The sequence below is a fragment of the Pavona decussata genome, unplaced genomic scaffold (assembly GCF_977016875.1).
Source record: "Pavona decussata unplaced genomic scaffold, jaPavDecu1.1 SCAFFOLD_202, whole genome shotgun sequence".
Classification (NCBI taxonomy): Eukaryota; Metazoa; Cnidaria; class Anthozoa; order Scleractinia; family Agariciidae; genus Pavona; species Pavona decussata.
Window position 1 is genome coordinate 47,501 of NW_028145610.1, and position 15,094 is coordinate 62,594.

At 39.4% G+C, this 15,094-nt stretch overlaps 1 protein-coding gene and 1 pseudogene across 2 annotated transcripts in view; both read left to right on the forward strand.

Moving 5' to 3' along the window:
* Positions 1-6,146: 6,146 nt before the first annotated feature.
* Positions 6,147-15,094, forward strand: part of LOC146460960 (uncharacterized) — an 89,887-nt pseudogene continuing 80,939 nt past the window's right edge. Inside the window, exons 1-2 of the transcript XR_014857507.1 lie at positions 6,147-7,559; positions 7,668-8,439. The product of XR_014857507.1 is annotated as an uncharacterized LOC146460960 (transcript). The remainder of the gene's footprint in view (positions 7,560-7,667; positions 8,440-15,094) is intronic.
* LOC146460961 (tetratricopeptide repeat protein 28-like) lies at positions 8,767-10,481 on the forward strand. Its single transcript, XM_085087507.1, has 2 exons — positions 8,767-10,043; positions 10,441-10,481. Exon 1 carries the CDS (start codon positions 8,767-8,769, stop codon positions 9,847-9,849), a length of 1,083 nt encoding a protein of 360 aa, XP_084943633.1. The 3' UTR covers positions 9,850-10,043; positions 10,441-10,481.

Here is a 15,094-nt window from a genome sequence, read left to right on the forward strand (position 1 = left end):
CAGTTTTTGGTTCTTAAGGATGTAATTCCGCAGCGCACCAAAGAGTACAATGTTGTTGGGCTTCTAGACAATCTGACTATTAATCTAGAAGATCACTACAAGAATAAGCTCCTTAGTATTGCTGATGGGAGTTTTGATGGCGTGTACAGACATCGATTCTTTGGGAAAGGGAAAGACGGAAGCACAGGGTTTAAAGTCCCAGATAAAAAAGATCTTGATGCCTACATCTCAACTGTAGAGAACTTTGGCGATAATGTATTCAAAGTTGGAAGCTCTTCAGATAGCAGTCACAGGTCAGTAGTGTTTTTTCTTCGCCGTCACAATAGCATAACGCTCTGGTGGTACAAGAGGGCATGTGTGGGTGGGCATTATTTTCCTATCTTTCCCCCATTGTCTGATTCAAATTATCTTGATAGGGGAAGGAGGGCGGGGGGGGGGGGGGGGGCAGTGTTTCTAGGCTCCTCCCCTTTGGAGCAAAAATACATAAAACATGGGGACATAACATGCATAACATATGAGATCATTCCTGCAGTTTATCCATATGCTGCATTTCAAGGATGTTGATTTAGCACAAGGAAGACCAAAACATGAGTAATATATTGTCCAGGGGGTAGGGTACCTTCAGTAATTTCCCTTCTTGGCAGAGTTATTGAGTTTTTTACAGCAGAGTAAGAGCAAGCCCTTACTCTGCTGTTAGGGATATTTCCATTAATATCCTAGTGGATCAACCAGTTGAAGGTCTAGAATGTATCTATTACAGATTGAAAAACAAAAATTCCAGTTGTATTGAGATATTTATGAAGTGTTTCATTGGTTCTTTGTCAGTTATACAGTGGACATGACTCTTGGGATATGTAGCTGCACGGTTGGTAAAGACGGGAGCCCATGCAAACACCAGTATGTCCTGTGGGTGACAAATCTAGCAGACTGCATAAACTTCATTCCAGTCAGTAATCCACATGAGAGGCAGAAATTGGCCTGGATAGCAATAGGAAAGACACTTCCTGTTGCTTGTTATAAGCCATTACGCTCTAGTGATGCTGAACAAACATCACAAACTGATGGTTCTAATGGTTTTGTAACAGAGGCATCCACTAGTATGGAAACAGCACAACAAGGGCCAAACTGCTGCACTGCTGAACCAATACAGAGCAATGATGATGATGAGGATGATTCCATTTCAAATGCTGAACAATTGTTGAGAAACTCTTGTGAACAAATAATTCAAAAGCTCCAAAGCTCAAGAGACCTTAATTTGGCTAAAGGTGTAATCAGGTTCGCAAAAAGGGTAACATCCTTAACCGCTGCTAGATCTATACATTCTAATTTGGTAAGCGCTCCTTTTACTTTTGGGTCCAGTGAGGTGAAAAAAACCGGAAATGGAAAAAAGATCCGAGTCCAGCCCAACAGAAAACGAAAGGGTGGTAGTGGAAGCCGTCAGGTTGTATCAAAAGGGCGACCAGTACAACTTCAAGAACCCACCTCCAAGAGGAAGCGCAGCCATGACTTGGCTAAAGCAGTACAAACAAACAATAAAAGTAGTAAGAAGTTTGGGTCCCATACTATGAAATCCAAGACAAAGCACATGCAAAGGAAAACATAGGAAAACAGAGAAATCTTAGTGAATAAACTATGGAATGTTCGCATAATGTTTAACATAGAGGGAAATTCACTTAAGGCAAATTGCCTAGATTAAAAACCTCTCTCCTTGGATCTGCCCCTGATCAACAAGGTTATTAAAAAGATTGAGGTTTTGACATTGTAAATAAGTTTTAATTCATTTTTCATTAATTTTTTTTTATCTTTCCAGTCCTATGAAGATCATAGCATGATATTTTAAAAGGGGGTAAATATATAAGGGAACAATCGTGTATTTATGATCCCCCCTATTTTTATATAAACTAGATTGCAAAGACAGTTTTTTTTTTTACCCTCTATCATAATTTTTTGAGGATAATAACCCCTTGCCCCCACCCCGCCCCCCTCCCCTTCCCCCCTTCCCTCAAAACCTGGATCCGCCAAATGTAAGTTATTTCTAATTAAAATTTAGGGTAAATTAATTGGTACATTATAATGGGCCATGCTATCCCCTAGGTATATTTTAGAGTTCTTTCTGGAAAAATAACAAGTCTGAACATTATATTACAAAATTGACATTCAGCTTGAGGTCCCAGCTTGATTCAAGATCAACATTCATAACCTAAAATACTTTTAATTGGAAAGTGTGACGAGAACATTTACACTCTCAGTCCTTACAAAGTTAGTGATGTAAACCACATAGCAGTCCACTGAAATGGGGCAGGGTTAATACACAAACACTCGCAATGTTAGAAGTTTATAACTAACCTTTCGTCTGTCTGTCGGCAATTTCTTCCACAAATTGCCAACCACTTTGGAAACCTGCCCGATTCCTGCCCCCTTTCCAAGTTGTTCCTTGACATCTGGCTGTGGAATGATACAAAGAACGAGGAAACTTCATCAGCTTATATCGAATGTAATTTCAAGGCCTACAAGAATAACGAATATAAATGCAACATTTATAGATAACATATTTGTTAATGACATAAACGAAAATTTTACATGCGGTTTATTTTTCACTGATATTTCTGATGACTTAATCTTAATCACTTGTAATCGGATGTAAGCTTAAAGGATGAACAAGCACTTTATCCAGACTGAAAATGATTGAATATTTCGGGAAATACAAAACAAACTCACCGCAACTGACTGCATAAAGGAGTTCCACCCCGTTGGCTTCTTAATTTATTTTTGTTTTGTTTCTGCACAAGAAGAATGGGTTGGTTCTGGTTCAGCTGGCCTAACTCTTGCGCACGTGGACTGCTCCGCCATCTTGTAAACAAGTCAAACAACAGAAGTGACGTCCGAGCGTGCCAACCGCGTACGAGCTATTCACGAGGGCTGTCGTCTGCTCGGCTAGTTTTCGAAATGGCATCAACCGTTTTCAATGGCAACGACCGTTGTGAGAAATGGCATCGACCGTTTTAAATGGCAACGACTGTTCTGAGAAATGGCATCGACCGTTTCAAATGGCAACGACCGTTTACGAAAGGGAAATTTGCGTCGGAGTCGTCGGAAAGCGACGCAGATTTGGGCCAGCCAGCTTTTGTTTGGAAGGGGTGAGTTAAGTTAATGAATTAAATAAAGTCAATCGAACTTCAACCTTTTCTTTTTTAATGTAAGGCAATTTTATTTATTTATTTATTTATTTATTTATTTATTATTATTATTATTATTATTATTATTATTATTATTATTATTATTATTATTATTATTAAAACCGACAAAGTATAAAACCGTTTCATGTGCTAAAAATATTTGTTTTCCTTGAACACCCTAAGTGAGACCAAAAACGCTCTATTTACAACCTTAAGCGAGACGCGAGCATCCCCGTTTCTTTCAAATGGGGGTCGCCCAGGGTTACAGAGTTCACCTCTTTTAGTCATTTATTTAATAACAGTTTGATATCCGTATTTTCCTTGCGTTACAAGTTGCAGATTACATGAATATGCCTGTGCATCTAAAATTGTTGACGTTATTCATATGGAAAGTAAAGCTTTTATAACTGGATGGTAATGCCTTATCCGGTACTGTTTTTAGGCATATGCCCAGATTTAGTCATTTTACAGTTAATTTAGCCCCTTTCCCTTACTTCCCTCGCCTATGCTCTGAAACTGTTTTCATTAAGAAGTACACTACTTTGTTTTGAAATAAATGTAACAAAGTTCCCGTTAAAAAACGCTCATACAAGTACTTTGTTTGTACGGGGAAGTCTGGTGGATTGCGCATGTGTATGATATCAATTTTCATTTATTATTTAGGGCTTAATTATAGCTTTTGCGTTTTGACACATGTTACAAAGTTGCGATAATAGCATTTTAGTTCTAGCTTTGAACAATGTCTTCTGGCTTCTGTGGATAAATCTTGTTTTCATTGTTTTGTAGCCACTGAAGGCTTAGTTTATCTCTAGAACCGCACGTAGACAGTATATCGTAAGCAAAATAACTTACTCGTTATACCGTTAGCCTCATACGCAGACGTTCTTGGGGCTCATCACCCCATATTTCCGTTACTGGGGGAAGAAATATTGCGTGACGAGCCCCAAAAACGTCTGCGCAGGAGGCTATTTGCCAGTTCAGTTACTTCTTTTGAGTCGAGAAAAACGGTAAGAAAAATTTGTTCCGGCTATTTCCTGGTGCAATTTGATATGGTGGTTTAGGCATCTACAGTTTAAATCGGACGCACTACATCGCTTGGACGCGAGACACCTCTCAAGGTATACTGTAACTTTAAGGTGAAACATTTACATGACCAAAATTAAACACGCCTTCTACCACAAGGTGACTCTTCTTGTTCGGCCTACAGCTCTGTTTTACCAGAGAAGATTGCTGGGTTAACCATGCCCATGTACGGGGGAAGAAAGGGCCGAAGTCGGATCCTGAACGTGCTTCTGAGGCGGCAAAATTAATGTTATTTTAATTAATTCTAAACAAGGAATTACAATGCTATGGTACACGGAGAAAAGTAAATCTTGTTACAAAACTCGTGCACAAATATGTTGTCATAATTGATAACAGTCATTGTCGAACAGACAAACAGTAACGCAAACTAAAAACAATGTTTATACTTCTTCCGTAACCGCGCAATATTAACCCTGTAGAGAGCTCTAAAGATTGCCTCGTTTTCAGTTGTAGTTGCTGGTGTAGCTATGTCCTTTGTTAAACAAATTTATATGATACAAGAGAAAGAAAACTTCTAAGCGTACCTTCCATGACACCAGCCGCGATCGAGGAAATGGCCCCGTGATATTTTTGGCGCGAAGATATTTTCGATTCCTTTGCACGTGACCAACGTTGGCAATTTACCTTTACTTTTTCATTTCCTATTTACCTTTTTCTTTTTGTTATTGAATTTTATTTCCCTTTACTCGATTCCTCTTTCTTTTTATATATTTATATTTTATTACTTTTTTAACTTGTGGATCTTTTTTGCCGTTACTCCTTTTCTCGTTACTCTGTCTAGTTCCACTCATAATCAGAAGAAGTCCTCGTAGAATTAAGGATTTCTTTTAACTACTAGGTCTTTATGGCTGGGTTTCGCCGTAAAGCTATTTATGAAGTGCCGTCATCTTAAAGAGTAATTTTCTCTTGCACTGTCTGCTTTTCAGTAAAATTTGGTCTCTTTTGTTTTTCCGTTGGTCTTCACTGATATTTCGGCTGTTCTCTCGTGCTCTCAGTGGCTCTCTATCACGATGAACTTTGCTTATTCGTCGCCTGCTCTCTTGGCTTTTCTTTCTTTCTCTCTCTCTCTTTCTCTTCTCTACCACATTTGTAAACATATTCAATGAATACATAAATTAAGTTCCTGTTTTGAAGTCTTTCAAACTTCTTCTTGCTTTTCTAAAACGCAGTTGACTTAATGCACCTTCCCGCGAACGGACTGACGGCCAGTAACGTCATAACTGAAACAAAAATTTCTTGCATCTATAGCTATAGGTTACCATATTTTCTTCCCCATGGTGCTCCACGTGTGCGCTTTCGGCCTATGGAGGTGTACTATAACAATGAAACAATCACCACAGTAGTTAAATGAATTCTTGGCCTCGTCCTCAGTCGCCAGATATACATCAAGACAAATTAGCAATGCATAAAATGGGACGTCTCTTTATAATGTACCATTTGCAATGATCAAGTTACTATTGAAAATGATAATTCAAGCTCTTCCAACGATTGATCATATATAACTAATTACCATCGGGGTAGGGACGGTGGTAGCTTTCTGCTATAAAATATTGCACATGACATTAAGAGATTTTTTCATGATACTGTGCAAATGCCTGGGGGTAACGGGATTCTTCCCTGCACCACCACCACCACCCGGATGACCGCTGATACGTGTATTACATTTTTTTTTTATAACTCTTGCTTCTTGAAATCAGTACATCATATGATTTCACTTATTGTTTTCTCTTTGTAGTTTGTAGAAACAATTATGGGCAGCACTAAAAGAGTTGTACAAGTTATCAATACTGCTACACATGTCGCCAATTTCCTTTTCAAAACCGGCCGTATTCTCAAAGCCATCGAATTATCCAAGGAACGCTTGATTCGTCTCAAAACCATCCAAATGATGAATGGCTTCGTTTCAATCAGTGACCACACAAGTGCGATAGAAAGCGATAGAATGCACTGCCAGTGTGATGAAAAATACAAAACAGCAATGCGAATATTTGAACAGGGAAATTTGTATAAAAGCCAAGGTATGTACCAAAAGTCAAAAGATCTTTACTTAAAAGCACTCAGCATTGCAATAAAATTTGGTCACAAACACGGAGAAGCAGCATGTCGCAAAAGCCTGGGAGATGTGTTTCAATGTCTGGGTGAATATCTCAAGGCGGGAGAATATCTTCAGAAAGCACTTCAGATCACAAGAGAAATTGGTGACAAACACGGAGAAGCAGTATGTTACGGAAGCCTGGGAAATGTGTTTCTATCTCTCGGTGAATATGTCAAGGCGAGAGAATATCCTCAGAAAGCACTTCAGATCACAAGAGAAATTGGTGACAAACACGGCGAAGCAGCATGTTACGTAAGCCTGGGAAATGTGTTTATATCTCTCGGTGAATATGTCAAGGCGGAAGAATATCTTCAGAAAGCACTTCGGATTAGCAAAGAAATTGCTGACAAAGACAGAGCATCGACATGTTACGCAAGCCTGGGAACTGTGTTTCGACTAGTCGGCGAATATGTCAACGCGGAAGAATGTCTTCAGAAAGCACTTAAGATCAAAAGAGAAATTGGTGACAAACACGGAGAATCAACATGTTACGTAAACCTGGGAATTGTGCGTCAGTGTCTTAGTGAATATGTCAAGGCGGAAAAATATCTTCAGAAAGCACTTCAGATGAAAAGAGAAATTGGTGACAAAAACGGAGAAGCAGCATGTTGCATAAACCTGGGGAATGTGTTTGAATCTCTCAGTGAATATGTCAAGGCGGAAGAACATCTTCAGAAAGCACTTCAGATCAGAAGAGAAATTGGTGACAAACACGGAGAATCAACATGTTACAGAAGCCTGGGTAATGTGTCTATATCTCTCGGTGAACATGTCAAGGCTGAAGAATATCTTCACAAAGCACTTCGGATTAGCAAAGAAATTGCTGACAAAGACGGAGAATCAACATGTTACGAAAATCTTGGAATTGTGTTTGGACATCTCAGCGAATATGTTAAGGCTAAAGAATATCTTCAGAAAGCACTTCAGATCAAAAGAAAACTTGGTGACAAACACGGAGAATCAACATGTTACATAAACCTGGGAAGTGTGTTTAAATCTCTCAGTGAATATGTCAAGGCGGAAGAACATCTTCAGAAAGCACTTAAGAGCAAAACAGAAATTGGTGACAAACACGGAAAAGTAGCATGTTACAAAAGCCTGGGAGATGTGTTTTATTGTCTGGGTGAATATGTCAAGGCGGAAGAACATCTTCAGAGAGCACTTCCGATCAAAAGAGAAATTGGTGACAAACACGGAGAATCAACATGTTACAGAATCCTGGCAAAAGTATTTATATCTCTCGGTGAATATGTCAAGGCGGAAGTATATCTTCAGAAAGCACTTCGGATTGCTGACAATGACGGAGAATCGACATGTTACGCAAGCCTGGGAACTGTGTTTCTACGTCTCGGCGAATATGTCAAGCCTAAAGAATATCTTCAGAAAGCACTTCAGATCAAAAGAGAACTTGGTGACAAACGAGGAGAATCAGCATGTTACATAAACCTGGGAAATGTGTTTCAATCTCTTGATGAATATGTCAAGGCAAAAGAATATCTTCAGAAAGCACTTCAGATCAAAAGAGAAATTGGTGACAAAGACGGTGAATCACAATGTTACAGAAGCCGGGGGGAAGTGTTTGTATCTCTTGGTGAATATGTCAAGGCGGAAGAATATCTTCAGAGAGCACTTCAGATCAAAAGAGAAATTGGTGACAAGGACGGAGAATCAGCATGTTACAGAAGCCTGGGAAGAGTGTTTGAATGTCTTAGTTAATATCTTAAGGCGGAAGAATATCTCCAGAAAGCACTTCAGATCAGCAGAGAAACTGGTGACAAAGACGGAGAATCAACATGTTACCTAAACCTGGGAAGTGTGTTTCAACCTCTCGGTGAATATATCAAGGCGGAAGAATATTTTCAGAAAGCACTTCAGATCAAAAGAGAAATTGGTGACAAACACGGAGAAGCAGCATGTTACGGAAGTCTGGGAAATGTGAATACATCTCTCGGTGAACATGTCAAGGCGGAAGAACTTCATCAGAAAGCACTTCAGATCAGCAGAGAAATTGGCGACAACGTCGGAGAAGCAACATGCTACGTAAACCTGGGAAGTATGCTTTTTTCTACAGGTGAATATTTGAAGGCTAAACAATATCACGACAAGGCACTTGCACTTACTTTCCAGACAGGAAGAATTGACCTGCAGCTTAATATCCACCTTCAACTTGCATTAGACACTTTCTTTTTGCCTGGAAACATAGGCGATGCTGTTTCGAGTCTCCTTGCAAGCATTGAAAAGTGTGAGGAAATGAGCATTTATTTAAGAGCCAATGATCAATTTAAGACTTCATTTTTGGACAGGAACGCTTTGGCATACAAAACGCTCAGCGTTTTGTTTTTGAAGACTGGGAAATTTCATGAAGCCCTTTGCACGCAAGAACTCGGACGGGCCAGAGCCCTGGCAGACTTAATGTCAGCTCAGTACTCTGTGGAACAACAAACATCAGTGAATCCACGTTCGTGGTTTAACATTCAAAGGATTGAGACAAAAGAAAGTAACTGTTCTTGTTTATACATTTCCTGTAACAACCACCAATTATTATTGTGGGTTAGTAAGCCAAGCAAAACCATTCATTTTCGACGAAAAGACGTGAACGACCATTTTGGAAACAAAAAGGAGAGCAGGCCTGTAGATAAAATTTTCAATGACATCATCTTCAGAAAATTTTATTTCCAACTCACTCAAGAGCACTGCGAAGATCGATCACTGTTTCCTTCAAACATTGCTCACGTGAAACAGGCGTCTCCTTTGGGGGATGACGAACCCGCAGTTTTACGTCCATTTGAAGAAGACGGAGACGACGAAAGCCAGTATGTTGATCCGCCGAATCTTTCTCAGTGTTACAAAGTGATTATCGGTCCTGTTGCTAACTTGCTTGTGGAGCCTGAAATCATCATTGTTCCTGATAGCGTCCTATGCAAAGTTCCATTTTCCGCGTTTAAGGATGAAAATGGGAAGTATTTGTCCGAGACTTTTAGGATCCGCATTACTCCTTCTTTGACGACTCTCAGGCTGATTCAGGAAAGTCCAGAAGATTATCACAGTCAGACCGGTGTACTGATAGTAGGTGAGCCTAAGATTGGTCAGGTGTTTCACAAGGGACGTCGTGAGAAATTATGTCAATTGCCTGGCGCAAGGGAGGAAGCAGAGATGGTTGCACGACTGCTGGGAGCTCAGCCGTTGCTAGGAGAACACGCAACTAAGCAGGCAGTTCTTCAGCGAATACACTCAGTAGGTCTGATACATTTCGCTGCCCACGGTGACGCCGAAAGAGGAGAAATTGCTCTTGCTGCTCCACGCTCTTTTGAAGGGATTCCACACGAAGAACACTACCTATTAACAATGGCTGAAATTTCTCAAGTTCGTCTGAGAGCCAAACTGGTAGTCCTTAGCTGCTGTCACAGTGCACGTGGACAGATTAGATCAGAGGGAGTTGTTGGAATAGCCCGCGCCTTCTTAGGCTCTGGTGCACGTTCCGTCTTGGTTGCTTGATGGGCCATAGAGGACCTGGCAACAAAGAAGTTCATGAGTCGTTTCTACGAGCACCTGGTTCGTGGTGAAAGTGCCAGTGAATCTCTTCACCATACAATGAAGTGGATGAGAGATAACGGCTTTTCAGAAGTGAGACAGTGGGCGCCTTTCATGCTGATTGGAGATAACGTGACATTTGATTTTGGAAAGTAGAGGTAAGTTTAAAGCGATAACTTGATATTACTGATCTACAATAATTTGAAAAAAATGGTTATACACGTTTTTAGAAGATATATGGTTGTTCTTGACTAAATAGGGAAATGGATGGGGAATTCTCCTGTCTGAAGGGAGTTTATTTGTTTCTCCTGTTTATTAGCATTTGCTATATCCCACACTATATTGCAATTGGGGAAACAGGGGTCGATCAAGTAGTAAGCTAAATTGCCTCTCGTTCCTTGTCACTGAAAAATTGGACAGAATCGTTCTTGTAATAAAAAAACTTTTTTTGTACTTTTCTGAATCGATTACTTGTACGCGTATGTCTTAAGTTGGTTATAAAAAAAGCACATAATCGAACGGTTTGCCAAAAAGCATTCTTGTTTTTATTCACAGGTGCCATCGCAAGACCAGGAGGGAGCTGGCAAGAGATTTAAGAACGGTTTGCTGTAAGGACCGACTAAGCGTATACAAAATAGAAAAAACCGATTTCCCCAAACTTTGCCAGAATAAAGGGCTTAGTGAACTACTTCTAAAAATATAAGTTTCGTTTTGTTTGGAGCTTTATTTATTTTGGGGGAATTTTTTTAAGATTTTACCCATGGAGGCGGGCTAAAATCACGCCGAAGTAGGCACTTTTGTAGAAGCTCCCTTTTATACAAGGAGCCTTTTCTAGAAAAGATTAACCCAACAGAAGGAACAATTTTATTTTCTTGAATGACTAGCGGCGTTAAAGTTAAATAAAACGTAAACATGAATTTTTGACCAATTTCTTAAGTTGCGCCTTTTTACCGGTGATTATAACAACCTAATTTTGGCTAAATTCAAGGACAAAAAAAGCATTTTGGTACATCGCTTTGCCCCACGAAACTACACTCCGGGAAAACATAATCATTTCAACTAAACATTGATCGAATAAAAAATTGGGGTAAATTAAACAGCGAGTTCTCAGAGCGTTTTCAAAACATGTCACTTCAGCAATTAAGAGCGACCTTTGACCTTTCATATCGAGGGGAAATATAAACGAGAGCTCATAAACCTTGACTTTCCTTCGCCGAAAGACGCTTATTTTTACTCTGCTTGCACATTTTGAGTAAAGGAAAACTCCACATTTGAATTTAAAGTTATGTACTAGCTATGAAAGATAATTTGAAAAGTAAAATTAGCAATTCAATTCGACTTTGCGTAGGCGGTTCTGATTTGTTTACTACGAAATTGCGATTTTAAAGTCTGTTTACAACACAAATACGGCATCCACTACAAGGTAAACCCCATTCTACTGAATGATTAATAAATCCTTCTTACCTTAGAGATCTTTTCCTGCCTAAAAAAGACGGTCTGTGTTCATTGCAAAAGTGTATTGACCGAGATCGCAGAACGCCTCAAGTCAAAGAACAAGTTAACGAAACCACAGGAATGCCAGGAGTACATTTCGTACTGAGATGTGTACTTACATATTTCGGTATTACTATGACACGTCAATTCAATTACCTTAGAGATCTTTTCTTGACTAAAAAAAAGACATAGCCTGCATTCATTGCAAAATTATTAAGCCGCCCGATCGCTAAACGATTAACCAAATAAAGCCACAGGAATCCCACTGTATAAAATTGTACAATACCGGGCCGCACAGCTCTTTTTATTTATATAACAGTGATTCGTTTCTCACTGTACTGTCCATTAATAATGAACTACCTTTATATGACAAACGTTGCGACTTCTCAGATCTCCGTGACATTCAGGAAACTGCGATAAAAATGGGAATGATATAGGCTAATTCCACATTGTGGCTGTACCCATTTTTTCTTTCTTGTGATCTTACCACTTAATCTCGTACCCCGATCTCAGTCGTCGGTTCGGGAATGTCGAAATGTGAGGGAATGGGAGATCTGGGTACGAGATTACTTACCACTTGCTGTCAATCCAACGAATTCTTAAGTGAAAAAAGATACAGAAATAGAAATAAATTCCCTGCATCACAAACAAGTAATAATTATAATGAAACAATAAACTTCAACCAAAACTATAGATAGGGATGCGGTGACTGTCTCGGGTGAGTAGTAACATGAGGTGCTACAACTACCATACCCCTTTACAAGATCTCTTAACACGGAAAGGGACTCTGCTTTGCGCCTTGGGTGGAACCGTCTGTAGACGCCCCAAAACGCTGTTAGCATGTATAGATGATATTCCCTTCTCCCCTGACACTGACGTCCCATGCCATGCCCATCCAATGGGAGCGGCACAGATCCTCTTATTTGAACGCCATCTGATACCAAATGTGTCCCGATGTCTCGGTCAAATAGTGAGCTCAAGCTGACTTTCGCTTTTCTCAAAAATGCCTTTGAAGGTAAAACAGTCAATTACTACAGGTACTTTACCTTGCTTTTTACCTTGGAAATTTTAACATATAGAAAATAGAATGCATTAATGTTTTATTCGCCACCGCCCACATTTGTCGTTCTCCCCCCCCCCCCCCCCCCTCCGCCCCTGAACTGAATGAATTAATAAATTCAATTTCTCTTGTCACATACATTCGGTTCCTTGAAGGCCCGCAAATCTAATAAGTCACGTTCTCTTTTTGTGAAACAAACAAGGCTATCATGCTCGTCCGTACATCTTTTGTGGTTTTAGGCAAAAAATCCTTCTTCACAGACTTAAGTATTGATGATCAGGGAAACTTTTCGCTTTGTATATTTATAAAGCAACAAGAAAGCTTTTTGCCTTTACGTTTGCGGTAGCTTAGTTGTTTCGTGACTTTTAAACAAGTTTTAATTAAATTAAATTATTTTAAGCGCTTCGTAAACGTATCGAAAACATCGCAATGTTTACTAACGTTTGCGGCCTTTTACCTCTGTTAAGCTCGCTACAGAAGGGTTTTGGTTTAAAAATTACTCCTTAGAAGATGTTCAATCTTTAAAGATAAACGAAAACTTACTGATCCGTGACGATTCTTGATATAGAAAACGCAAATCATATACAAATTTAACCACGTTAGTTGAGTTAGAGGTTAATTGTAACTTTCAACGTTAAAAAAGAAGGAAAAGGAAAAAAAACTCTCGTTGTTTTGAGAGTAAATATTTTTAAATCAATTTATGTTGGGCATTCATATACACAGTACACACCACTAAACATACCTGCCCGTGCCGATATTAAACAACTTTGCTTCAGTCTTACATAGCGTCTCGAGTGTACCAATAACGCAGATGCCCTTGCGTGGATTTGGTACCCTTGGCAAGGATTAAGCTTTTCACATTGGCTAAATTGTTCACACTTGAACCCCATGTTCCCCCTACAATCTACCCTTATTCACACACAGCCATATATAAGCACCACTGACTCCGGTGGTCGTAGCCACCGACGATAAACTCCACTGTACACTCAGCAAGTACAACGTGCAACGAATAAAAGAAGTTAGCTTTCGGGACACGGCGCTCTTTTCAATTTACGTGATCTTTAAGTAATTAAGATATTACATCTTAGTGTCCGAAAAGAAAAAAAGGCGTTTTGAATTGACGTGTCATAGTATACCGAAATATGTAAGTACGAAATGTACTCCTGGCATTCCTGTGGTTTCGTTAACTTGTTCTTTGACTTGAGGCGTTCCGCGATCTCGGTCAATACCCTTTTGCAATGAACACGGACCGTGTTTTTTAGGCAGGAAAAGATCTCTAAGGTAAGAAGGATTTATTAATCATTCAGTAGAATGAGCTTTACCTTGTAGTTGATGCCGTATGTGTATTGTAAACAGGCTTTAAAATCGCAATTTCGTAGTAAACAAATCGGAACCGCCTACGCAAAGTCGAATTGAATTGCTAATTTTACTTTTCAAATTATCTTTCATAGCTAGTACATAACTTTAAATTCAAATGTGGAGTTTTCCTTTACTCAAAATGTGCAAGCAGAGTAAAAATAAGCGTCTTTCGGCGAAGGAAAGTCAAGGTTTATGAGCTCTCGTTTATATTTCCCCTCGATATGAAAGGTCAAAGGTCGCTCTTAATTGCTGAAGTGACATGTTTTGAAAACGCTCTGAGAACTCGCTGTTTAATTTACCCCAATTTTTTATTCGATCAATGTTTAGTTGAAATGATTATGTTTTCCCGGAGTGTAGTTTCGTGGGGCAAAGCGATGTACCAAAATGCTTTTTTTGTCCTTGAATTTAGCCAAAATTAGGTTGTTATAATCACCGGTAAAAAGGCGCAACTTAAAAAATTGGTCAAAAATTCATGTTTACGTTTTATTTAACTTTAACGCCGCTAGTCATCTAAGAAAATAAAATTGTTCCTTCTGTTGGGTTAATCTTTTCTAGAAAAGGCTCCTTGTATAAAAGGGAGCTTCTACAAAAGTGCCTACTTCGGCGTGATTTTAGCCCGCCTCCATGGGTAAAATCTTAAAAAAATTCCCCCAAAATAAATAAAGCTCTAAACAAAATGAAACTTATATTTTTAGAGGTAGTTCACCAAGCCCTTTATTCTGGCAAAGTTTGGGGAAATCGGTTTTTTCTATTTTGTATACGCTTAGTCGGTCCTTACAGCAAACCGTTCTTAAACAACGAAGAACTTTACAAACTATGTGAATTAAAAGGTCAAAGTATAAAGGCTTGAATAAGCGATCACTCCATGCTCGCTGTTGTTCCTTCCACTTTGTTCCGGTACTAGCTTGTTGGTCATCACCTTGTAGACATCAATAAGACTTCTGATGTTCTAGGTACGCAATGCGCGCACTTATATCTTTGTGCGTTTTTTTTTTAAGGTCCACTGCAAAGTAAGCGGCCCCCTTACCCTATCCCCCACTGAATAAGTACCACACAAAGAAACAAAGACACTAAAGCGCCGTCTTCAATGCCCCGTGGTTCATGCTCAGCTAAAAATAGTCAAAAAGTCCAACATTTTAACTTAATTGAATGAACGCTACGGACGTGCGATCACGCCCAATTTCAACAGCACTTTTATTGCCCTTTATTTCTCGCTCGCTCAGTAAGGCTTTGGTTTATTTTCGTTTCGGGTTTCCCGTGAAAATGATATGCGAGGTGCAAAGAAAATGGAATTAG

Bases quoted from the DNA above. Each gene is read 5' to 3' on its own strand.
- LOC146460961 (XM_085087507.1), top strand. From the start codon at position 8,767: ATGTCAGCTCAGTACTCTGTGGAACAACAAACATCAGTGAATCCACGT.